The sequence below is a fragment of the Akebia trifoliata genome, chromosome 6, assembly GCF_017979445.1.
Source record: "Akebia trifoliata isolate Shusen 1 chromosome 6, ASM1797944v1, whole genome shotgun sequence".
NCBI lineage: Eukaryota > Viridiplantae > Streptophyta > Magnoliopsida > Ranunculales > Lardizabalaceae > Akebia > Akebia trifoliata.
Window position 1 is genome coordinate 10377310 of NC_141380.1, and position 26983 is coordinate 10404292.

At 34.7% G+C, this 26983-nt stretch overlaps 1 protein-coding gene across 1 annotated transcript; it reads left to right on the forward strand.

Annotated features, from left to right (window-relative positions):
- The first annotated feature begins 9030 nt into the window (after positions 1–9030).
- Positions 9031–12630, forward strand: LOC147400177 (dnaJ protein homolog). The gene is made up of 6 exons (XM_086445777.1): positions 9031–9436; positions 10197–10362; positions 10457–10598; positions 11205–11481; positions 11592–11790; positions 11873–12630. The coding sequence occupies exons 1-6, from the start codon at positions 9287–9289 to the stop codon at positions 12184–12186; spliced, it is 1248 nt and encodes a 415-aa protein (XP_086301903.1). The 5' UTR covers positions 9031–9286; the 3' UTR covers positions 12187–12630.
- Positions 12631–26983: the final 14353 nt, after the last annotated feature.

The window sequence follows — 26983 nt, forward strand, 5'->3', positions numbered from 1 at the left end:
TGATGAGTAGATTTATTTATTTATTTTTTATTATCATAACATGTAAAATTATATTTGAGAACATGTTATATTGAAAACATAGAATAAATTAAGATAAATGATTTATGTATTATTAGATATATACATTTTTCATAATTTTAAATATATTTTTTATTTTTATGTTTCATCATTTTTTCTCATTTTCTAAGTTTTTCCAAAATAAAAATTCCTTGTCGTTCTAAGCCCATATTCTGATTTTGTGACTATGCTTAAAAATTATGTTTTAGGAACTAAACTGAAGATTATTAAAAAAAAATTACTCATAAAAAATCAATTCAAGATTTCACAGAATCTCAGATCGATCAATCACAGTTATTAACGTGTATTGATGGCATCCCAATTTACAAAACTACTCTCATTAGTCCTTGTGTGAATATTAAGATTTTGTGAAATCCTATAATGGCTTTTATTCAACATTCATTCAATTTGTTGGATAAGTTTATATATATATATATGGGAGCGGTTCAGCAGCCCCTTATGGTGCCACGCATTTTTTGTAAATCACTTTTGATGGGTTACAAGTTTTGGAATAGGCTGATTTTTTGTGAGGATGATCCCTTCACCGTAGAGATCATCCTCACAAAAAATCAGCTCATTTTGAAACTTCTAACCCTAATTTACAAGTTGAAGAATCGTGGACCGTCCAATTTTTGTAAATCACTTTTGACGGGGTTAGAAGTTTTGGAATGAGCTGATTTTTGGTGAGGATGATCTCCTCATCATAGAGATCGTCCTCACAAAAAATCAGCTCATTCCAAAGCTTGTAACCTATATTTTGAAAAATGAGTGGCACCATATGGGGCACCATAATGGGGCTGCTAAACCGCTCCCTATATATATATAGGGGGCGTTCAATGACTAACTTTTTGGCAAAACATTTTTCAAAACATGAGTTAGAGGTTTTGGAATGGGCTGATTTTTGGTGAGGATGATCTCTACGGTGAGGAGATCATCATCACAAAAAATCAGTCAATTCCAAAACTTCTAATCCCATAAAAAACAGTTTACAAAAAATGGACGGTCCACGATTTTTCAACTTGTAAACATGGGCTAGAAGTTTTGGAATGGGCTGATTTTTTATGAGGATGATCTCCTCACCGTAGAGATCATCTTCACCAAAATAAACCCATTCCAAAACCTCTAACCCATGTTTTGAAAAATGTTTTGCCAAAATGTTTGTTGCTGAACGGGACCCATATATATATATATATATATGGGGACGGTTCGAGGGACGTGTTAGAAACCGTCTGAGAAACCCATGTTTCTCAGACGTTGGATTAAGAGAAACTGACGGCTGAGAACGTGTTAGACGTCAATTCCAAAGAGTTTATGTATTTTTATAAAAGTCCCTCATTTTTTATTTTTTTTAAAACTAAATCCAAAACAGAGAAGTTGTTTAAGGAAATAACTCTGTTTCCCTTTCACTAATTTCCACACAAAAAATCAGCCCATTCCAAAACCTTTAACCCATGTTTTGAAAAATATTTTGCCAAAATGTTTGTTGATGAAAGGGACCCATATATATATATATAGGGAGCGGTTCAGCAGCCCCATTATGGTGCCCCACATGGTGCCACACATTTTTCAAAACATTGGTTACAAGCTTTGGAATGAGCTGATTTTTTGTGAGGATGATCTCTATGATGAGGAGATCATCCTCACCAAAAATCAACCAATTCAAAAACTTCTAACCCCATCAAAAGTGATTTACAAAAATTGGATGGTCCACGATTCTTCAACTTGTAAACTTGGGTTAGAAGTTTCAAAATGAGCTGATTTTTGGTGAGGATGATCTCTTCACCGTAGAGATCATCCTCACAAAAAATCAGCCTATTCCAAAACTTGTAACCCCATCAAAAGTAATTTACAAAAAATGCGTGGCACCATGTGTGGCAGCATATATAAGGGGCTGCTGAACCGCTCCCATATATATATGGGTCCCTTTCAGCGACAAACATTTTGACAAACATTTTGGCAAAACATTTTTCAAAACATGGGTTAGAAGTTTTGGAATGGGTTGATTTTTGGTGAGGATGATCTCTACGGTGAGGAGATCATCATCACAAAAAATCAGCCCATTCCAAAACTTTTACACCCAGTTTACAAGTTAAAAAATCGTGGACCGTCCATTTTTTGTAAATCATTTTTTATGGGGTTAGAAGTTTTGGAATGGGCTGATTTTTGGTGATGATGATCTCCTCACCGTAGAGATCATCCTCACCAAAAATTAGCCCATTCCAAAACCTCTAACCACCCATGTTTTGAAAAATGTTTTGCCAAAATGTTTGTTGCTGAACATTTCCCTATATATAGAGAGGATAGCGTTATTACGACCCCTATTACGACTCACATTGCGACTCACCGTTTGTCTTATATGGGCAAAAATGTTTGGAATGGTCTAAAATTTTTCAACTTGTAAACATGGGGCTAGAAGTTTCATAATGAGCTGATTTTTGGCAAGGATGATCTCCTCATCATAGAGATCATCCTCACAAAAAATCAGCCCATTCCAACCATTTTTGCCCATATAAGACAAAACGGTGTGTCTCAATGTGAGTCGTAATAGGGGTCGTAAGAACCCGACCCATATATATATATGATTTTTAATTTGTTACAAATTAATTTTTATTAAAATTAATGTTATATATTAATATGATTTCAAGCATATTAATCAAGTTTATTTTCAGTAATTATTTGACAAGGTTCAACTTAGTTAATTCTGGCAAATTTTCTTAGAATATATAAATAATGTTTTTAGGTTTCTTATAAAATTCCATTATCGTCAACCTCCCTCAAAGTTCTATCATGTTTTGGGATTTTAAAGCCAAAAAAAAAAAAAATTGACAAAGAAAAGTAAAAATGTTACATATTTGACAATCAATCAACAATTAGTTTTATGAATCTTCGAAAAAAAAATGGAGAATGTAGACATAATATGATTTCACAAACCTAAAATGAATTCCACCCGGTATGGACATCAAACTTAGATGTTTAGTGATACAATGAATTTTGTTACTTTTCCACGTGTCCGTCATTAGTTGCCTCACATATATAAATACAGTACACACAACTATAACACAGCTCAGTAGTCTGAAAGATATGAATAATATCTTAATCAGAACAAATACGAGGGTATTCTTAAATAACAAAAGAGAATGTTTGATTGTAGTAGGTGATGGGGATTGGGAGTATAATAATTAAATAACTTTTGGATCTACTGGAATAAATTAAATGTTCACAACCACCTCATCTTAATTATGTCGGTGATTGGCGCCAATCGCCAATTCATCATTACTACGGGTTTTGTTAACATGTGCCCTCCTAAGGGTATATACTTTGAGGGCATTTATGGTATGAAATTATATTTTCAAGTGTATTTAATAAACCTTAACGTGGTGCCTTATAAGGGGACATGTTAACAAAAATCCCATTAGTATACCAATAATGAGAGTTGCTATTAGCACACTAATTTCTACTTGTTACATTCCAATTAAAAAGGGGATTTTTCTCAAAAAGGTGTACAACTTATGTACAAATTTTGGTTTCGGTATACTATTCATTTTAGTTCCCAAAACATGTATTTTGAGTGAATTTGACACTTTTATAATCGATGAATTCATTGGTATATCTACGAATTCATAAATATTAAAAAAGTGAAGAATTCACGAGTTTGAGAATAAAATTAAATGGTATATTGAACTCAACAAAATGAAGATTCACCCATTAAAAAATTCGATGAGTGATAATAAGTAAAAATTGGGGTGCCAATAAAAACTTTATCTCTCCCTCTCCCTCTATTTAGATTTCTATTTGTTAGATTTAGAGTTTTATATGAGCCTAATCCTAATTGTAAACATCTGCTAAAGTTGTTTGAATATGTTATACTACTTTGTAATGATAAGGTGGTAACATAAAATAAGAGTGGCAATGGGACAACCATTGGTCTGGTTTGTGCACCGCTTCGAGACAAGTCGATTTTTTTGGGTTTTTTCTAATTTTTTTTTTTTAAGGGAGTAAGTAAAATAGGTCTTTTTGGGGTGTAAGAGGTAAAAAAGTCAAAAAGAAAAATAGAAATAAGGGGGGTTTCGGGGTGCAATAGGTGAGAGCCTAATGAGGGTCTGGCTTATATAGGGTGGATTTCCGGCCAGGCTTGAGAACCATAGGCCCAGGCCTGGCCTACCCATCAATAACTCGGGCTCAGGTAGGGCCTGAATTTATATTTAATTATTTTTTCTTGGGGTGGGGAGCACTGGCCAGGTGGGCCAATTTTGCATCCCTAGTAAGGTTATTGATATATTAGGTTCATATCCTATATTGGTATACTTTGATAAGAAGTTTGTTATGTTTGGATACATTTAGATATGTCATTTTGAAGATTTGATCGGGGTCAAACTTAATATTAATCAGGGTCATTTTGGTCAAAAATAAGAAAATGGCAACCCACAACCTTATAATCAGCTTGGATAATTTTTAATATTACAAAAATATATTTTTTAATTACTATGTAATCTTCAAAACTCTTTAATCAATATTTTAAATTACAATAAGTCCTTTAGATATATGGGCATTTGCATATGCCACCCTCTAGTTTATATAATGACAAATATATCCTCTTCATTTTACCCTCCCTAGCAATTATCAAGGTTGCTTGTCGAATTTAAAATTTTGGCTTTTGCAATATAATTAAAATTTTAAATTAGATGGAACCATAATAAGATTGTGAGAATTACAACCAAATTAGTTAAGCCTATTAAGATTTGATCTAGAACCTCGGATCAACATGATTAATGATATTTAGCGATTGGGTTGATGGCATTATGTTCAAATATGTTTATTCGAGGTGGCGATATGAACATGTTAAACATTGGCTTGGAGAATTTTCTTATCATGATATGTTGTAAAAGCAAATCTTATACTTATAATTTAGTAAAAATTTGGAAATGCAATTGAGAAATTTTTTATTTGTATTTTTTGCGTGTGTTTTTTGGCACTCAAGGGTGTAGTCAAAATCCAAATTGTTGTTTGACAAAAATGTGACAAGTACTTATCATTTCTATGAGAAGCCAAAAGAGCCAATCATTTTTTCAATTTATGCGTTAGAAGTTTTAGAATGGGCTGATTTTTTGTGAGGATGATCTCTATGAAGAGGGGATCATCCTCACAAAAAATCAGCCTATTCCGAAACTTTTAACCCCATTAAAAGTGATTTACAAAAATTGGACGATCCATGAATCTTCAACTGTTATATATATGGGGGCGGTTCATGGGATATATGTAAAAACAATGGTTTTTCAAAATATGGGTTAGAGGTTTTGGAATGAGTTGATTTTTTGCGAGGATAGTCACTATGATGAGAAGATCATCCTCACAAAAAACCGGCTCAATCTGAAACTTCTAAATCCATCAAAAGTGATTTACAAAATATTGGCAAAAATTGACAAACAATCGACGATCTACATTCTAAATCACTTTTAATGTGATTAGAAGTTTCAGATTGAATTGATTTTTTTTTTCAAATGATCTTCCCATTATAGAGATCATCGTCACAAAAAATTAACTCAATCCAAAATTTTTAACCCATATTTTGAAAATTTATTAATGTTACATTGTTTTTACATATGTCCCTTGATCTGTTCTATATATAAGGGCAAGTTCATGGGATATAAGTAAAAACAATGGTTTTTCAAAATAGGGATTAAAGTTTCGGATTAACCTGATTTTTGTGACGATGATCTCTATGATGAGAAGATCATCCTCACAAAAAATCAGCCTAGTCTGAAACTTCTAATCCCATCAAAAGTGATTTAGAATGTGGACTATCGATTTTTACCAATAATTAGTAATCACTATTGACGGATTTCAAAGTTTCAAATTAGGTTAATTTTTTGTGAGGATGATCTTCTCATCGTAAAGATTATCCTCATAAAAAATCAGCTCAATCCAAAACTTCTAACCCATATTTTGAAAAACCATTGTTTTTGTATATATATATATATATGGACATAGATATATATAATTTTTGGATGATAATGCTCTTAGTTAATTATTGACTCAAAATCCCTTGTAACTATCATTATATCTCAAAATTTTATTTTTCAAAATGTACACCTTACTAAAATTAATTTTACAATGGTGCTTCCATTGAAAATGTGTCGAGCTTACGTATAGAAAAGTGTTGATTTTTTTGCATGTGTTCGGGGTGTGAAGGGGTCAATTTAAGTTTGATTCCTTATACACACAAAACCCAAATCCAAATAAAATGTTAATTCTAATTTTTGTTTATTTCACATCCAATTATAAAGTCCTTGGAACTAGGACTGACCCTACAAATACTTTACATTTATGGGGTACTCGATAAAATGGACAATTTTTATTTTAATTAAATAATAAAAAAATTAATATACAATCCTTCAATCAAATCAAATTTTGAGAAATAAAATCTTATAAAATTAGGATTTGGAGTCTTGGTCTTTTGTTGAAATTGAGAAGGAATAGGAAATATAAGTGGATGTCTGTGTCAAAGGAAAATATATAACAAAGACTCCACCCATAGATTAGTATGTTATAAGTAAAAAAAATGGTATGTTAATAAAAACTTTCTTAATATTTAATTTGTAGGTGACACATGTACTCCAAAAATAAGGAATTATGCATGATTAAATTTTATATTATAATTATCATTTAATGCACTAAAGTTTGCCTGTGCCAACGACATGATCATCCACTTTGGGATTAAGGGGGTAAAAGTGAAAAATAAAAATAAAATTAAGGGTATTATTAAAGATTTTTTAGATTAAAGAATAAAATATGAAAAATAATTAATAATTAAAAGATCAAAAAACTAAAAGAGCAAAAATAGTAAAGTTAGAAAAGGTGAAGAGATGAAAAAAATGGTTGGAATGTTTATCCTATCTAGATTTGTCTACCACAAAAGTGGGTCATATAATTGTGTTTTATTATATAGATTGTAAAGACCTTTTTTTAATTTAAAATATTTACTAGGGTGTTTTTGTAGAGAATATAATAATAAAATAATTTTCTAATTTTAAAATTCTAGAAATTATAATTTTATTTGTTTTGAGCAAAATAAGATTGATAATAATAAGGTTAAATGTAAAAAATGGAGGCATTTTTGGCCTTCTCTTGTTATAATCTAAATATTAGATTACTTAAACATCTTTATAAACAAACGAGTAGGTGGAATGTGCAAATGCACATGTATTACTAAAATTAGGATTTTATGTGTGTTTTTTAAATTTTCTATAATTATTTTAAAAATTTAAATAGATTTTATTGTTATTTTTCAAATATGATCTAGACCAAAACAAATCTTAAATCTTGATGTCTATGTATGTGTTTTTTTTTTCCTAATGTGAAGTTCTCTCCACTATTTAAAAAGTACAAGAGGGTACAATAAGAATTAATTAACTACTACATAGGATTTGCTTCTTGTGAGATTGTAATTTTATTTGTTTTGATGAAAATGACTTTGATACTAAAAATGTTAAATGAAAAAGTAGAATCATTTTTGACTCTTTCAAATTTTGGTGCAAACGAATATCTATTGAACTTTCTCTCATTATTCCATTTTCAATCGATCTCACATTTCACCCCTACACCTAGCTCTCCTTGTGTGGAGACGTCATAGGTGTTTCACGGTGCATTTAGGAGTTGTGGGTCAATTCTCAGTAGAGGTGATAAAATAGATTACGATACTCCAATGATAACGAGCATTATACAAAAACCATGGCTAGGCTGCAAGTAGAGTAGTATTCTACTTAGAGTAGAGGATCTAAGCTTTTTATTTTAGAGATTTACCTATCTGATGCAATTTAATTACAAAAACTCCCTTATTTCGTCGAGTTTGTCACTTGAGCAGAACTTATCATATGAATCACCTAGCAAGACTTAGTAAAATTTCAAATCTAACTAAAGAATGTTGGGCCCACATGGATTATTAAATTCAAAAACCAACACCACAAGATTTTAGAATTAATGTAAAAACTTGGATTCAAAAGAAAACAATAAAAAAAAAAACCTTTTTTAAACTTGAGCGTAAGTGTTGAAAATGGATGACTACCGAACTCTCAAATTTAAAACTAAAAGTCAATAGTAGAAATTAACATTTTTTTTTCTTCTATTTTTTCCTCAAAGTTCTTAAAATTTGTCTTTTATAACCTTATGCCATCAAATCATGTTTTTGGATGTCACTAATTTATGCGGTTAGAATCCACTCCAAGGCATAGTTTTAAATCTCGTCTAAGATCGAGATGACTTGTCCAAATTGTCTTGGTATCATCCTCCGACGAGATGAGTTGACAAGTCGTCTTAAAGACATGGTTTGTTCTAATTCTAAGGTATTTTTTAAAATCTCATCCAAGCCAACTCAAATAAATTGAATATCTCGTGTAAGATGATTTTTTCTCATTCATGGACAAGACGAGACGTCAAAACGAGTTTTAAAACCATGCTCTAAATATGTTAAGTAACAAATTAATCGTATAAATTTAAATTTATGACATGGATCCCGAATCCAAGGTTTGCTGGGTAACAAATTTGATAAAACCAAAATGGGGTTTGGTGGGTAACAAACTTCATAAATTAGGATCCCTTGGAATTGTCGAACTCCAAGGGAGTTTTTTTAATAAAAATTGCAACAGTTAAGTCCGCCCGAGTCAATCTCTCTTTATTTTATTTTTCGTATTTTATTATTATTATTATTTGTTCCAAGCGGTTTCTAGATTTCGGAACTCTCTAGAAGGACATTCAAAGCCGTCCATAAAGAATCAACGGTCAGGATCTCTTACCTTACATTGGAGTCTTTGATCCCATAAAAGAGGACATCTAGTCTAGAAACCAAGAGAGAACTCTAGAGTCTTCTTTTCTTAAACCTAATCTGTGGTTAAAACGAAACTTATTTAGCGAAACTCAATCTCGACCGTTCGTTTCTAAAAATCTGCTAACCACCACTCTATAAATACTGATCAAAACCTTCAATTCGGCGGTTTTCAGTGAAAAAAGAGAAAGAAACAAAAACAGAGAGATTGCTTGGTTTCAGAGCTGTCGATAGGTTTTCGAATCTGGAAATTAGGGTTCCTAAAACAAAGGAGCGAATTGAGATCGTTTGATTTCTTATAGGTATTTAGCTAGAGAAATCGTGAGAGTAGATCTGGTATTTGGGGTTAATCTGGTTGTTTTGGTTTCCGATTTGGTTGAATTGTTGAGGGTTTTGATCTTTTGAGCGAAGATGTTTGGCCGAGCGCCTAAGAAAAGCGATAATACCAAGTACTACGAAATTCTTGGAGTTTCGAAGAACGCTTCGCAGGATGATTTGAAGAAGGCTTATAGAAAGGCAGCCATCAAGAATCATCCAGATAAAGGAGGGGATCCGGAGAAGGTACTGCAATTTTTCTCCTTTTTTTAGTCCATGTTTTTAATTCTTTATCGCTAATCATAACTGTTGGATTGGAAATTTGGGAGTCACTTTTCTATTCCATTTGAGCTTCGTATTTAAGGGTCAATTATAGCGGAAAGTCTTTTAAAGAATCATTCTAATTGGTCTGTTACATTGAGTTGTTGATCTGGATTTCTTGACCTTTTAATGGATTGCGTAATCTTCTCTACCATTAATAATGCTTGTAAATTTTCAAGAAAATGCAGTGTAAATTTTCGTGAATATATGTGATTGGACTGCTCTGATTAGTAATCAATTTCGTATTCGGCAATTACTTGGGTAGGCTTCTGTTTGGTTCATTTGCATATGTTTAGGAAAGTTTCATAAATGATGTGGGAAAATTTTAGGTATTATACGATTGATGTTTCTGAGAAGAAACCCCAAAACCAATCATCTTCAAACTCCCTAAAAATCCTATCTTATTCTTGAGATTTGATGTTTGAAGAATATATATTGTTTGAGATTGAAAGGTGACATTGTCACCATATTTGGTGATTAATTGGTAAATTATTGTCAAGTCACCTATTTAATTGGCTTTTCCCTTATTTGTTGAATTTTATGAAGGATTGGAGGTATTGTTGATCGGTGATTCTTTAGGGGTTTTAGAGTTCTATTGGTCTTAATATTTAAATCAATACAGTTGGAAGGAAATTGTTGTGCAGTTGGACTGAAATTGAAAACTTTGGGTTCTGTGTTGTTGCAGTTCAAAGAGTTAGCTCAGGCTTACGAGGTTCTGAGTGATCCTGAGAAACGTGAAATATATGATCAATATGGTGAGGACGCTCTCAAGGAAGGAATGGGTGGAGGTGGTGGTGGCCATGATCCATTTGACATCTTCCAGTCTTTCTTTGGTGGTAATCCTTTTGGAGGTAAGAACTTCAACTCTTTTCATTGATCTTTTTCAACTTTATATTATATGGAGAAGACCTAGAATGGTAATTTGAATTGTGGATGAACAAACAGGCGGTGGCAGCAGCAGAGGCCGAAGGCAGAGAAGGGGAGAGGACGTCATTCATCCCCTGAAGGTGTCTTTGGAGGACTTGTACATTGGGACATCGAAGAAGCTCTCACTCTCCCGTAGTGTCATCTGTTCCAAATGCAATGGGTAAGTGGTTTAGTGTTAATTTTCACTTTCATCTCTATTACGCTTCAATTTTTTCATTTTTGATAAAAAAGGAATTAACACGCTAGGTCCCTACATAAAGATGGAAGTCCTAAAAAAATATACTTTTAAATTATTCTAACATTTTGCACCAAAAATGTAAGTGTCCTAAGATACTGATTAGTGTTCCATGAACTGATTGCTCCTTCCTTCAAAGGTTCTTCCATTCCTTTCCTTCTACGTCCTCTTAACATATTGGAAAAGGTGTTGGAACTTGTTGAATTCTCTCTTTCTGCGAAAAGGTTTGGAATGGATCAGCAATTTTGAAAGGATAACATGAGGGAGGTAGATCTAATAAGCATGGAACAAAGAAAGGAAAAAAGTCCATATATCCCTTCCAAAAGAACTCTGAATCAGTAAATGATCCATAGATTCCATAGATATAATTACGAAGGATGTAATAATTAGGCATGGATAAACTGTTTTGAATAGATGGTCACAAGTCAAATTTTACTTCACACAGCTAACCTCTTACGAAAAAGTTGCATTCGAAGTGGTTTGGTGTCGTCGGGGTCTGCTGACAAGTGTGTTTGATGTTACTAATTACAGCAAGGGATCGAAGTCAGGTGCCTCGATGAAATGTTCAGGTTGTCAAGGGTCAGGAATGAAGGTTTCAATGAGGCAACTTGGCCCCTCTATGATCCAACAGATGCAACACCCTTGCAATGAATGCAAAGGCACTGGAGAGATCATAAATGATAAGGATCGTTGTCCTCAGTGCAAAGGCGAAAAGGTTGTGCAGGAGAAGAAGGTGTTGGAAGTCATTGTTGAGAAGGGCATGCAGAATGGACAGAGGATAACCTTCCCTGGAGAAGCTGATGAAGCTGTATGTTAAACTTCTTCTTTATATTGATTATTATTTTTTTTTTCTTGCATTTAATTGTGCTTTGTATCAATGGGTTCAGCGGTTCTAACTGTGGTGGCATTCTATTTCAGCCGGACACCGTAACAGGTGACATTGTATTTGTACTGCAACAAAAGGATCACCCTAAGTTCAAGAGGAAGGGAGACGATCTCTTTGTCGAACACACATTGTCTCTCACTGAGGCTCTCTGTGGCTTTCAATTCATATTGACCCATTTGGACGGTAGGCCGCTTCTCATCAAGTCTAATCCTGGGGAAGTTGTCAAGCCTGGTAAGCTTCTTTCTAGTATTCCCAGTAATTGAACCCTTTTTATCAAGTTTCTCTTGTACTAATGTTGTGTGAGCTACAACAGATCAATTCAAGGCAATCAACGATGAGGGGATGCCTATGTATCAGAGGCCTTTCATGAAGGGGAAGCTTTACATCCACTTCACGGTTGATTTTCCGGATTCATTGACTATGGAGCAATGCAAGGCACTAGAAGCGGTGTTGCCATCAAGGACGTCAGTGGAGTTGACAGATATGGAGCTGGATGAATGCGAGGAGACAACACTACATGATGTGAACATTGAAGAGGAGATGAGGAGAAAACAGGCACAGGAGGCCTATGATGAGGATGAAGCTGGTGGTGGTGGTGCCCAGAGGGTGCAATGTGCCCAGCAATAGGAGAGGAGAGCATATAGAGGAAGCAAGTAAGCAAGCAATTATGGAGAGAACTTGGTATTTTTAGTAACGAAGAAGGGGGGGATGATAAGAAGCTTCTTTCTAACCTTTCTACTATTAGGGAGGGGGGGTAGTATTGTACTGTAGTGTTCTTGGGATTGTGAGGTGGATTGGAAGGAGCTGTATGATGAACTCAGGCTTTGTATATGGCATTCTTCTTATTACTGATATTACTTACTATATGGGAATATTACTTAGAAGGACCCTTGTGTGGAAGGGTTTCTTTCTAAATGGTTCTCAAGTTTTCAGTGGTTACTTGACAGGACATGTAGTAAATATTTTCTTATCTCCCACATTTCTCTGGATTGAATGTCCTTACATTAGGAATTCTTCGTTTTTTGGATTTTTACCATCTTAATTGAGTTTGGAGACTCCAAGATTTAATAAGGGTCCGTATGTGAGATTGTAACTTTCTTTTTCGATTGGGGTCGTTAGAAGTCATTTTCATGAATTTTTAAATTTTTTTTTTTTTTTCTAACTCCGTTTACAATCATTGATTTACATAAATTTAAATTAAAGTAATTATAATTTTTTAATAAAATAAGATGTAGAAAAAGTTTAGTCATAAAATCACGTTTTAGTTATAGGATAGATATTGAAAATTTAAAAAATTTAATTATTTTAATAGAAAAAACCCGATTGACTTGGCTGAGTTTATGAGATAACACGACCAACTTAGACGAGATTTAAAATCACATGGCCCCTCAACGCTTAAAGTTAAATTATTTCGCACTGATGACAAGCCCCATCAACCTTGGGTGTCTGCGATACTAAAGTAAAACGACCAAAATGTCTTTAATCCCTTATTATAATGTGTTGTAAATTTTTTTTACCTTTTTATCAAAAATTTCATAGTCATCTGGTAAATAATGATTGATGATGATAACGATTTTTGAGGGGAAAATCAAATCTGTTAGAATTTGAATATGAGGGCATTTGGGCCATTTATGCTAATCTTTTATAGAAGACCCTTAAAAGAGGCATGCTATCACCCTGTTAGCAATTCGGAATATGATAAAAATTCGATTTCGATTTTCATTCGATTTTGGATTATAAAAATTTAGTTTCAAATTTGACAAATGGAAAATATGCGGCATATGCTTCATTTGTGTATTATCCGTCTTATTTCAAAAATTTAAAAATAAAAAATTCCGTATTATGATAGTGATGTTAGTAATGATGGTGAGGATGAATCAATGATGTTAATGGTGATGGTAAAGGTGATGATATAGTGGTGATGGTAATGATGATGGTGGTGATAACGAGGGTCATTTGTTCCGTTGGTTTATAAAAGAAGACCAATCAAGGGATAAATCATCAATTTGAAAAATTAAGTAATTTCAAAAAAATATAGAAGACCATGTCATTATTTTGTAAAGATAAAATGGATATTTGTCACTTAAAAAGGTGGATTCCCCCAAAATTTTGAAGTACTGCGACTTTCAAGTCAATTTGTATTACACGTCACAACTTACAAGTTTACACTTTGCAACATACAGGTTACAAAAACATTTTTTTTCGATCGAGTTTTATAAAAACTGTGTTTTATTCATTTTTAACTTAAAATAAGTTAATTATTCAGAATATTTCAATAATTCGAAGAATAATATTTTCATTGAAAAAATGAAAAAAATTCTTGAAATTTTCAAGAATTAAATGGGAGATTGCTAACAAGATGCAAGCATCTCCAACATTGACCAATATCAAGTAAAATGGAGAGGGGCATGCAAAACTATTTTCCATTTATAGCTTAAAAGTTATAAATATTTATGTTGTGAAAGCGCCCTCGATCCGCGGGGTGTGCGGATCCGCTTTTGACCCTTGAGGTTTGGGAGTCGCCACCTAGTTATTACGGTCTAGGAACCGATCAATGACTCTAAACGGAATAAAAACTAATCTAAAACAAAAAAAAAAATTCGGGGATCAAGTTACGGGGTTGGAAGGTGTTAGGCAGCAACCCCGCCCGGCCAAAGCCGGTCTCTACTAAATTCCCAAGTAAATTACATTGCTAAAAACCTAGATAAGAAAATAAATAAAAATACAAGGTATACCTTTCCGATGGCAAAGACTTGGTTCCCTCAGATCTGATAAAAAGAACTCCTTGTACCGTGCTCCCTTGCTTTGTTCTGCTTCCGGATTTGACTTCGGATCTCCGAGACAAGGTATCTCCTTGTTTTTGAATCTGAACTCTTCAAGTTCGTTGCGGATTTTGTGGGTGTTTTTAGAAGGCTTTTGGGTGTTTTCTAGACTAAAATTGAAGGAGGGATGTTAATTAAGGAGTTGGGGCTCAAAAACTAGGGTTTTTGGGGGGCTATGGGGCTTCTAGACCTTCTTCTCTTAGGGTTTTTCATTTGATACGAAAATAGGGTGTGAGCACCTCTATTTATAGATGTTTTTAGGGGTTGATTTGGATAGAATTAGTGTTTAATTAGAGATCTTTTAATTAGAGTTGTGTTTTAATTTGACTTTGTTTTAGGTAGAATTGTGTTTTAATTAGAATTATTTTAGGTAGAATTATTTTTAAGTTAGAACTCTATTAGATAGAGTTATTAATCAATTATAATTCTATTATGACTTTTGGTCTTATTTGATTGACTTTTAATGTTTTGACTTTAGTCTTAATTGATTGACTTTTAATATTTTGACTTCAGTCTTGCTTAATTGACTTTAATTTTGACTTCAGTCTCACTTGATTGACTTTAGTACCTTGACTTCAGTCTTGCTTGATTTACTTTTAATTTTGGAGAACCCCCCTCTAAAATATCTTTAATTCTTTGGACCCCCAAATGGAGGGGTCCTTAAAGAAATATCCCACGAACCCTCAACAATTTTGCTTGAGAGTTCGATTAATCGATTTTTTAGGTTCAAAATTTTAAATTAATTTCATTAATGTTTAAATTTAATTATTTAATGTTTTATTTATTAATTTCGAATTTTTTAATTATGAAAATTATGAAATTACCGTTTTGCCCCCGGAGAGGACTTTTCACGTTTTAAGTCAGTTTTTAATGTTCTATGATGTTTTAGAATCGGTTTTTCGTAAGGAATTCAATGAGAATGTTATTTTTTGTTATTTATGAAGTTTTTTGTGTGAAATGGTTGTGAACTTTACGAGGGGCATTTTCGTAATTTTGTCAAATTCTGTTTAAAATTGTGAAATGATTTATTTGGTTCCGATTTGTTATTTTATGTGTTCGAGAGAGTTTTCTTAAGCGTAACGTAGGCTCTAGGGTTGTTTTGAGGTTAGGGATATTTTGGTAATTTGGTAATTTTTAGTGATTTTTATCGTGAAGTTTCTTTCTTGGTCTGCAAGATGATGATTTCTATGTTGGGGTCGTATTTTCCTAGCGTAGCGTGGTTTCAAAGGTTTTGTCAATTCGAGATACCTCATCCGGATTTCTAAAACACATCTGGTAACAAAATAAAGCAACGGAATACACATCCATCATTGGGAATCCTTGCGATCGGGTTGACGAGTTGATTAATCAAGCGAGTGCAAAAATGGGGTGTCTACAGATGCCCCTCTTTGGCAGAGGGTTGAAGCAAACTAGATAGCAAATCTATTTTGGTAGATAGTGCGATATCTGAATGCCAAAGTGAAAGCGCCCTCGATCCGCGGGGTGCGCGGATCCGCTTTTGACCCTTGAGGTTTGGGAGTCGCCACCTAGTTATTGTGGTCTAGGAACCAAACTGACTCTAACATGGATAAAAAGAACTAATCTACTATAAAAAATCTGAATTCGGGGATCAAGTTACGGGGTTGGAAGGTGTTAGGCACCAACCCCGCCCGGCCAAAGCCGGTCTCTACTAACTTCCCAAGTAAATTACATTGCTAAAACCTAGATAAAAATACATAATAAAAAAATACATACCTTTCCGATAACAAGGATTTTGCTCCCTCAGATCTGACAAAAAAAAATTCCTTCTACTGTACTCCCTTGCTTCGTTCTGTCTCCGGATTTGACTTCGGATCTCCTAGATCAAGGTATCTCTTTGTTTCTGAATCTGAACTCTTCAATTTGTTACGGATTTAGGGGTGTTTTTGGAGGGATTTTTTTGGGTTTTCTAGACTAAAATTGAAGGGGGGATGTTAGGTAAGGAGTTGGGGCTCAAAAAACTAGGGTTTATGGGAGGCTAGGGGAGCTTCTAGACCTACTTCTCTTAGGGTTTATGATTTGATACGAAAATAGGGTGTGAGCACCTCTATTTATAGATGTTTTTAGGGGTTGATTTGGATAGAGTTAGTGTTTAATTAGAGATCTTTTAATTAGAGTTGTGTTTTAATTGACTTGTTTTAGGTAGAATTGTATTTTAATTAGAATTGTTTTAGGTAGAATTGTGTTTTAATTCAAATTGTTTTAGGTAGAATTATTTTTAAGTTAGAACTCTATTAGATAGAGTTATTATTTAATTAGATCTCTATTATGACTTTTGCCGTCTTATTTGATTGACTTTTAATGTTTTGACTTCAATCTTAATTGATTGACTTTTAATATCTTGACTTCAGTCTTGTTTAATTGACTTTAATTTTGACTTCAGTCTTACTTGATCGACTTTAATACCTTGACCTTAGTCTTGCTTGATTTACTTTGATTTTTGGAGAACCCTCTTCCATTATTTCTTTAATTCTTTGGACCCCCAAATGGAGGGGTCTTTAAAGAAATATCCCACGAACCCTCAACAATTTTGCCTGAGAGCCCGATTGATCGATTTTTTTTAGGTTCAAAATTTTAAATTAATTTCATTAATGTTTAAATTTAATTATTTAATGTTTTATTTATTAATTTCGAATTTTTAATTATAAAAATTGTGAAATTACCGTTTTGCCCCCGGAGAGGACTTTTCACGTTTTAAGTCAGTTTTTAATGTTCTAAGATGTTTTAGAATCGGTTTTTCGTAAGGAATTCAATGAGAATGTTGGTTTGTCTCATTTATGAAAATTTTTATGTGAAATGATTGTGAACTTTATGAGGGGCATTTTTGTAATTTTGTCAAATTCTGTTAAAATTTGTGAAATGATTTATTTGGTTCCGATTTGTTATTTTATGTGTTCGAGAGAGTTTTCCTAAGCGTAACGTAGGCTCTAGGGTTGTTTTGAGGTTAGGGGTATTTTGATAATTTGTAATTTTTTAGTGATTTTATCGTGAAGTTTCTTTTTGGTTTGCAAGATGATGATTTCTATGTTTCTGGGGTCGTATTTTCCTAGCGTAACGTGGTTTCTAAGGTTTTGTCATTTCGAGATACCTCATCCGGATTTCTGAAACATATCTGGTAACAAAATAAAGCAATGGAATACACATCCATCATTGGGAATCATTGCGATCGGGTTGACGAGTTGATTAATCAGGCGAGTGCAAAAATGGGGTGTCTACACAAAGCTAGTGACAGTTCATTTTGCAGCTTGATTTAGCAATTCGTCAAGGTGTTCGGATCCTTGAGGGTAAAGCTCTCCCCGAATCAAAAGGTTGTCAGGTCCTTGAGCGCAAACTCTCACTGACGGTGTCAGATCCTTGAATTTTAAAGAATTCTCCCCGACTAAAAAGAACAAATGTGCAAGTGTGTGCATTGTGAAAATTGAGTAAAACCTGAGCATAAATTGAGCATAGATTGAGCATAAACTGAGCATAAAAAATTTGAATGTCTTACTTTACCTACCCTGGGGTGAAAGAGTAATAAACAATTTTTTTGGAAAGTTTTACTCTACCTACTCGGGGTTGAAAGAGTAATGACTATTTTTTCTAGGAGTCCTACTCTACCTACTCGGGGTGAAAGAGTAATGATTTCTTTTTCGGGAGTTCTACTCTACCTACTCGGGTGAAAGAGTAATGAACTATTTTCAGGAGTTCTACTCTACCTACTCAGGGTGAAAAAGTAATGAACTATTTTTCTGGGAGAATTCTTTTTCGGGAGTTTACTCTACCTACTCGGGGTGAAAGAGTAATGAACTATTTTCAGGAGTTTACTCTACCTACTCGGGGAAAAAGTAATGAACTATTTTTTCTGGGAGTTCTACTCTACCTACTCGGGGTGAAAGAGTAATGAACTACTTTTTCTGGGAGTCCTACTCTACCTACTCGGGGTGAAAGAGTAATGAACTATTTCAGGAGTTCTACTCTACCTACTCGGGTGAAAAAGTAATGAACTATTTTTTTGGAGTTCTACTCTACCTACTCGGGGTGAAAGAGTAATGAACTACTTTTTCTGGGAGTCCTACTCTACCTACTCGGGGTGAAAGAGTAATGGACTAATTTCCTGGGAGTTCTACTCCCATACTCGGGGTGAAAGAGTAATGAACTATCTAAGTATAAATCTGAGAAAACCCTCGGCGATATCTGACTAAGCATATCCGAGAAAGCCCTCGGTGGCAACTGGTTGAGCATAATTTGAGCAAACCCTCGTGACATCTGGCTGAGCATAGTTCGAGCAAACCCTCGGTGACGGTAACTGAGCATAGTTCCGAGAAAAAACCCTCGGTGGTATCTGAGCAAAATCCAAGATAACCTTTGGCGGCAACTGAGCAAAATCCAAGATAACCCTTGGCGGCATCTGAGAAAAATCCAAGATAACCCTTGGCGGGAGCTGAGCAAAATCCAAGACAGAGCTTGGCGGAGACTGAGCAAAATCCAAGATAACCCTTGGCGGAGACTAAGCAAAATCCAAGATAACCCTTGGCGGCAACTGAGCAAAATCCAAGATAACCCTTGGCGGAGACTGAGCAAAATCCAAGATAACCCTGGCGGAAATTGAGCAAAATCCAAGATAGCCCTTGGCGGAGACTGAGCAAAATCCAAGATAACCCTTGGCGGAGACTGAGCAAAATCCAAGATAACCCTTGGCGGAAACTGAGCAAATCAAGATAACCCTTGGCGGCAACTGAGCAAAATCCAAGATAACCCTTGGCGGCACTGAGCAAAATCCAAGATAACCCTGGTGGAAACTGAGCAAAATCCAAGAAACCCTTGGCGGCATCTGAGCAAAATCCAAGATAACCCTTGGCGAAAACTGAGCAAAATCCAAGATAACCCTTGGCGGCAACTGAGCAAAATCCAAGATAACCCTTGGCGGAAACTGAGCAAAACTGGCAAAATCAAGATAACCCCTGGCGGAAACTGAGCAAAATCCAAGATAACCCTTGGCGGCAACTGAGCAAATCCAAGATAACCCTTGGCGGCATCTGAGAAAAATCCAAGATAACCCTTGGCGGAGAACTGAGCAAAATCCAAGATAACCCTTGGCGGAAACTGAGCAAAATCCAAGATAGCCCTTGGCGGAAACTGAGCAAAACTGACAGAGGAATGAATGAATTTTAGAGAAATCTGAGATTCCAAGAATGATTGGATCTGAAAAAGAATCTGGAGAACGAAAGAATGCCATATCTCCTATGTGAGATCCAAAATGCTTTTGTTTGAACCTCAAGGATTTATCAAAAAGTTTTATGAATTTAAAAACCTGAGATTTTTTATTTCTTTTGAACCTCAAAATTTTTTCGAAAAAACTGTTATCAAGGGGGTAACCTTAAGTTTGGGGTTTCCTATTATTTTTTAGGATTAACATTGCTCGAAGAAACAAAATGCCCCTAGTTTGACAATGAACATGGCCTTGAAAATAATTGAACACATCATCGTTGTAAAAAAAATGCCCCTAGTGTAAGGGGGAAAGACAAAAGAGAAAATGCCCCTTGTATGAAGGTTGAAATAATTGATTACCACAAGCGCAATAAAGACTCAACTTTTAATTTTGATTAATTTTATTAAAGATTTTGAGTCAGGCTCAAGAGAACAAAATATTTCCTTTTCGAACTCATCATAGAATTCACCCTTATCTCCCTTGGTTCACTTGGGGAAGTAAACATTTTCAGATCGATCGTAGACAAGATACTTGTGGCTTCTGAGTCTATGCCGGGTTTAAGCTAAGTATTGAACTTGATTATTCGGACTTCTGATGTTTCAGCTCGGACCGCTCTCAGCTTGGGATTTTCTTCTGTTTTTCTTTATTGCTCTAACTTTTGCCTAGATCGCCTTTTCAGGTTTTCAATCTAGCGAGCTTGCTCTAGCTTTTGCCTAGATCGCCTTTTCAGGTTTTCGATCTAGCGAGCTCTTTTTTTCTTTGCTCTGATTGTTGCCAAAGTTGTCCTTTCAGATTTTCAACCTTGCGAGCTTGCCTTAATTTTTGCCTAAGTCGCCCTTTTCGGGTTTTCAACTTAGCAGGCTTCATCATTTTTTATCTTTCTTCTCTCTGAACTTCTGGAGTTATGTCTGATCATGCTTTGCTATCTTCTTGACTTCTCGCACGGTACTTAGGAGGACTTTTCATGGGTAAGCTTAGGACTGGGTATAAAAAAAAAAGGGATTTTGAGGCTCAAAAACCCAAATGCCCCTTGTGTGGCATTTCCTTTTAATTATTTTCCTTTTTCTTGAATTTTCTTCCCCATTTTGAATTTCTTTTTCTTTTGATTTTTTTTTTTTTGATTTTTGATTTTTTTGTGTGGGGAAATAGATTTTTTTATTGATGTGGTCGGGCCTGAAGTAATTTCTCAGGTTGCCTACGTACCCCAGAATTTTGGGATCAGACCAAAACGTAGTTCGAACTTCCCTCCCCTAGGTTAGGTGATCGGGCTGAGAAAGAAAAAAGGCATAATTTTCTTTTTGAAAGGCTGCAAAGGGTTGAGAAATGATATATTGAACTGGGTAACAGGTGAATTGATTCGGCCAAAGATGGCCTCCTTAAATGTAGTACCATTTGATCTGGTCAAGGTTGGTTGGTTCTGGTAGTTCACTCCATCATGATCTTGAAGTCTGACGACTTTTCCAGACAATATTTCCTTAATGAATGAATTTCTCCAATTGGGTCAGACTTTCTCCTATAGTCGAGGAGAGTGTTCCTTCAAGTTTGATAGTTAAATCCTTGACTTGTAAATGATGAGTTTTGACTTTTTGTCAAATGCACGGGTGACTCTTCTTAGATAAGCTTGCACATGGTACAGGGCTTTAACTCGTTTTCTTCGATCAAGTTTAATTCTTCATACTGCTGACGAACCCAATCTGTTTCTAACAAATGATTTTCTACACAGAACCTGAGAGACAAAATCTCCATTTCAACTGGCAAGACTGCTTCCATGCCATACACTAAGGAGTAGGGAGTAGCTCCAGTGAAGGATCGAATTGAGGTTCGATATGTCCATAGCGTGAATGATAATTTTTCTGACCAATCTCGATGTGATTGACACATTTCCTGATGATAGTCTTGAGACTCTTACTAACTGCTTCAACCGTTCCATTGATCTGAGGACGGTAGGGGGTGATTTGTGTGATTCCGGATCTTCAACTTTAAAACAGAGTAGTGATTTATGCTTTGAAGTACGACCCATTATCAGATATCGATTCAAAAGGTATCCCCATATCGACTGATAATATATGATTTGCAACTCAAGATGTAGTGAGGATAGCACTGATACATTTTATAACATCTTCTTTGATTCCATTGATATAGACGAGTATCTAGTCCATGTTGAACAACACTCAAGCTTGTACCTAACATACCCTCATATGATCACACGAACAAGTCTTTTGAATTTTCTGAGAAAATTCATTATCCCCTTGTGTTCCTCTAGAGATAAGATGGTTTCTATTTGAATCTCTTTAGGAATTTATTTCTGTTCGAGGTCAATGACCTTTGCTTTCTTGAGCCCGACTCTTATCTTCTTGTCTTTGAAGCTAGATTATTAGTTAATTCGTTAATGCGCTCGAGGTATTCAAAAATTTCTTTTGTACGATCAATTCAGAAGGGGCGACAAACACCTCTATAAACTCGACGAACTAACTTGACTCAATAGAAAGAGTAGACTCAATCTAAGGAAGACATGACCTTGCTAGAAAAAAAAGGACTCGAGCTAACCCAAATGACCCATGAAAACTCAAGAACTACCCAAAAGGGCTTGATGACTGAACTGAGACATTGCTTACAACCGGTAGGATTGAAGCACTATGATTTTCAAAGAACACTGGATGATGTTGAGAAATTTTGAGGTCATTTCTGACTGTTGACTTGATATTGACGTTTACTCTAACTGACCGGATTTACAACCTAGCTAGACGATGGACGATTGAGCTTAGATACAATGATAACCCTTAAACCTCTTTGAAGGTGAATTTAACCAATTTCAGTGTCACCCCCTTGATAACATTTTAAATGAACCTGAGATTTTATTGAATTTTGTGCACCAATCCATTAAAAAGTTCATCCATTTAATGATTATTCAGAAGAAAAAATAATTTTATGTTGCACTCTTGAAAAATATTGGAAAATAATGTTTTATTTCACAAACTGATTATTTTTTTGCAACATTTTTTGGTAGTTTTCCAAGGTCCATAAAAACTTTTCATGCAAAAATAGATCTTTTGCAAATTATTTTCCTTTTTTTCTTTTCTTTTGGAAAATATTTCTTCTGAAAAATATTTTTTCTCTGAAAAATAGTTTTTTATTTGGAAAGTATCTTCTCTTGGAAAATCTTGTTTTTATGGAAAATTATTTTTGAAAATTTTTTCTTAGAAAATAAATTTTTCTGAGAAAACACTTTTTTGGAAAATATTTTTTCTGAAAAATACTTTTCCTTTGTAAACTATTTTTCTTCTTTGAAAATTTGATTTCTATTTCGATTTAAATGGCCCGGTCCATCAGGATTGTTGGATCGAGTTGGGATTTTTTATTGGGTCGGTGCACCATTTTGATTTTCAAAAATAACATTTTTTATCCTTGAGGACAATCATACACTGATTCATCATTCACTACATCAATTTCATCATTCACATGCATTTTGATCTCATCATTCACATACATTCATATCAATCACAAAGTCTCATAAGATTCCATTCAATGAACAACCCGGGAACACCCACGATAAGTTCGAGTCGTGACCTATGGGGAAGGTTTCTAGACTCTAAGCTTACTACGTGCAATGCATTTTTATCTGGCCACCCTTGCCCAAGCACACCTATATACCTTTCGATACGTGGTGACTTGGTTTGATATACCGTATAGGTGATAATCTAAAACCTCAATTCACTTCTCTGAAGCCAAAAACAGCCAGTTTGATCTCCAGTTGAGAGGTGGCGCACAATGCTGAGCAAGGGCCCACTTAAATACCTCTCGTCTAGAATAGACGTAGTCTATCCCCCTCGTACAGTAGGGTACAGCGGGGCAAGATCTTGCTTAGGCACCGGTTTTGACCAAGAAGTGCAATTGATATACTTAGATTACCTTTTATACCTACGGGTACGAGTCAAGAGTTGTAGCTTTCATAAATGGTTTGGCATCCCACGAGGGGACCGACCACGTACTAGTACTACGTTGGCAATCGGGACATGTGACTGTGTGGCTTACAATAGGACAAAGGCTCAGGTCACCCCCAGCTGGGTGCATCAATATGTCTCTCAGAATCACCTGATCAGACGGTATTGATGCCCCAGTTCGATATACCCTAAGGTACGTGACTGGAGTTGTGGGTTTCATGAATGACGTCGCATTCTCCGAAGAGACCGGGCCACGCACTAGTGCCACGTTGGCTAAATGGGACGTGTAAGTGAGTAAAGCGGTAAACGTGCAGGTGGGGTGTGTAAACATATGGGCCCATGGGCCAATCAAACCAATCATACATTTAATCAAACCAACAAATCATTCAAATCATATGAACATTCAATTAAGATCACATTATTCCCATCACATAAGCACATTAACATTACGATTAACATCAATTATGTATTTCAAGTAAGATCATGGTAAATTAATCAATAAATATGGCATATGATAATGATCAAACAAATATTGCAATAGGCATAATTTTTATAATTTTTAAGGTCCAATCAATGATCACTTTTGGGTGATCCAAAATAAATCGAGATTCCAATAGGTGTTACATTGATGATAGAATGACAATGGTTGAGATGAGCTCACTCTCAAGAACATTAATTGTGCCAACATTAGATAAATTCAGATTTTCTGTAAATTAGGAAAATACAATTTGAACTTGCATCGACGATATCTAAGGCTTCTGATAACGAAATCGAGTGAACTCAAGTTCTAAATTAATCTACTCGATGAGATCTACATTTTATTAATAGGTGCCTAGACTTAATTCTCATCAGAATGTTCTGTGAAAAAGTTTTAACGTTGCTGTCCCAACTTTCATTCATAAATAATTCCAGATTTACAGATTGAACTTGCATCGATGATATCTAAGGCTTCCGATAACGAAATTGAGTGAACTCAGATTCTAAATTAATCTACTGGACGAGATCTACATTTTATTAATAGGTTCGTAGACTTAATTCTCACTAGAATATTCTATAAAAAAGTTTTAACGTTGCTGTCCCAACTTTCATTCAGAAATAATTCCAGATTTACAGATTGAACTTGCATCGATGATATCTAAGGCTTCCGATAACGAAATTAAGTAAACTCAGATTCTAAATTAATCTACTTGACGAGATCTACGTTTTATTAATAGGTTCCCAGACTTAATTCTTACTAAAATATTCTGTAAAAAAGTTTTAACGTTGCTGTCCCAACTTTCATTCAGAAATAATTTCAGATTTACAGATTGAACTTGCATCGATGATATCTAAGGCTTCCGATAACGAAATTGAGTGAACTCAGATTCTAAATTAATCTACTCGACGAGATCTATATTTTATTAAGAGGCTCCCAGACTTAATTCTCACTAGAATATTCTCTAAAAACGTTTTAATATTTCTGTCCAACCTTCATCATTCCATCAATTTGAATCTTTCATTATTTATGGGTCATCAAAAAGTGATCCTTAATTGAAAAAAAAAAAAAAATGCAATACCCAAAATCATTTACAATCAAGACAAAAAAAAAAAAAAATAAACAGAAAAAATAAATAAAATAAATCCAACTAAATAATAAAAAAAAAACTAGGTCATCTTGGCAATGCTCCCATACTTGGGGTTTTTCAAGTTTGATCCTCAATAGTCCCCAGCGGAGTCGCCACTGAAAGCGCCCTCGATCCGCGGGGTGTGCGGATCCGCTTTTGACCCTTGAGGTTTGGGAGTCGCCACCTAGTTATTACGGTCTAGGAACCGATCAATGACTCTAAACGGATAAAAACTAATCTAAAACAAAAAAAAACTGAATTCGGGGATCAAGTTACGGGGTTGGAAGGTGTTAGGCACCAACCCCGCCCTGCCAAAGCCGGTCTCTACTAAATTCCCAAGTAAATTACATTGCTAAAACCTAGATAAGAAAATAAATAAAAATACAAGGTATACCTTTCCGATGGCAAGGACTTGGTTCCCTCAGATCTGACAAAAAGAACTCCTTGTACCGTGCTCCCTTGCTTTGTTCTGCTTCCGGATTTGACTTCGGATCTCCGAGGCAAGGTATCTCCTTGTTTTTGAATCTGAACTCTTCAAGTTCGTTGCGGATTTTGGGGGTGTTTTTAGAAGGCTTTTGGGTGTTTTCTAGACTAAAATTGAAGGAGGGATGTTAGTTAAGGAGTTGGGACTCCAAAACTAGGGTTTTTGGGGGGCTATGGGGCTTCTAGACCTTCTTCTCTTAGGGTTTTTCATTTGATACGAAAATAGGGTGTGAGCACCTCTATTTATAGATGTTTTTAGGGTTGATTTGGATAGAATTAGTGTTTAATTAGAGATCTTTTAATTAGAGTTGTGTTTTAATTTGACTTTGTTTTAGGTAGAATTGTGTTTTAATTAGAATTATTTTAGGTAGAATTTTTTTAAGTTAGAACTCTATTAGATAGAGTTATTAATCAATTATAATTCTATTATGACTTTTGGTCTTATTTGATTGACTTTTAATGTTTTGACTTTAGTCTTAATTGATTGACTTTTAATATTTTGACTTCAGTCTTGCTTAATTGACTTTAATTTTGACTTCAGTCTCACTTGATTGACTTTAGTACCTTGACTTCAGTCTTGCTTGATTTACTTTTAATTTTGGAGAACCCCCCTCTAAAAATATCTTTAATTCTTTGGACCCCCAAATGGAGGGGTCCTTAAAGAAATATCCCACGAACCCTCAACAATTTTGCTTGAGAGTTCGATTAATCGATTTTTTAGGTTCAAAATTTTAAATTAATTTCATTAATGTTTAAATTTAATTATTTAATGTTTTATTTATTAATTTCGAATTTTTTAATTATGAAAATTGTGAAATTACCGTTTTGCCCCCGGAGAGGACTTTTCACGTTTTAAGTCAGTTTTTAATGTTCTATGATGTTTTAGAATCGGTTTTTCGTAAGGAATTCAATGAGAATGTTATTTTTTGTTATTTATGAAGTTTTTTGTGTGAAATGGTTGTGAATTTTACGAGGGGCATTTTCGTAATTTTGTCAAATGCTGTTAAAATTGGTGAAATGATTTATTTGGTTCCGATTTGTTATTTTATGTGTTCGAGAGAGTTTTCTTAAGCGTAACGTAGGCTCTAGGGTTGTTTTGAGGTTAGGGATATTTTGGTAATTTGGTAATTTTTAGTGATTTTTATCGTGAAGTTTCTTTCTTGGTCTGCAAGATGATGATTTCTATGTTGGGGTCGTATTTTCCTAGCGTAGCGTGGTTTCAAAGGTTTTGTCAATTCGAGATACCTCATCTGGATTTCTGAAACACATCTGGTAACAAAATAAAGCAACGGAATACACATCCATCATTGGGAATCCTTGCGATCGGGTTGACGAGCTGATTAATCAAGCGAGTGCAAAAATGGG

Coding starts and splice junctions, on each gene's coding strand:
- LOC147400177 (XM_086445777.1), top strand. CDS start 9,287: ATGTTTGGCCGAGCGCCTAAGAAAAGCGATAATACCAAGTACTACGAA. Junction 10,363..10,456: donor TGGTGGTAATCCTTTTGGAG/GTAAGAACTTCA, acceptor ATGAACAAACAG/GCGGTGGCAGCAGCAGAGGC. Junction 11,482..11,591: donor CTGGAGAAGCTGATGAAGCT/GTATGTTAAACT, acceptor ATTCTATTTCAG/CCGGACACCGTAACAGGTGA.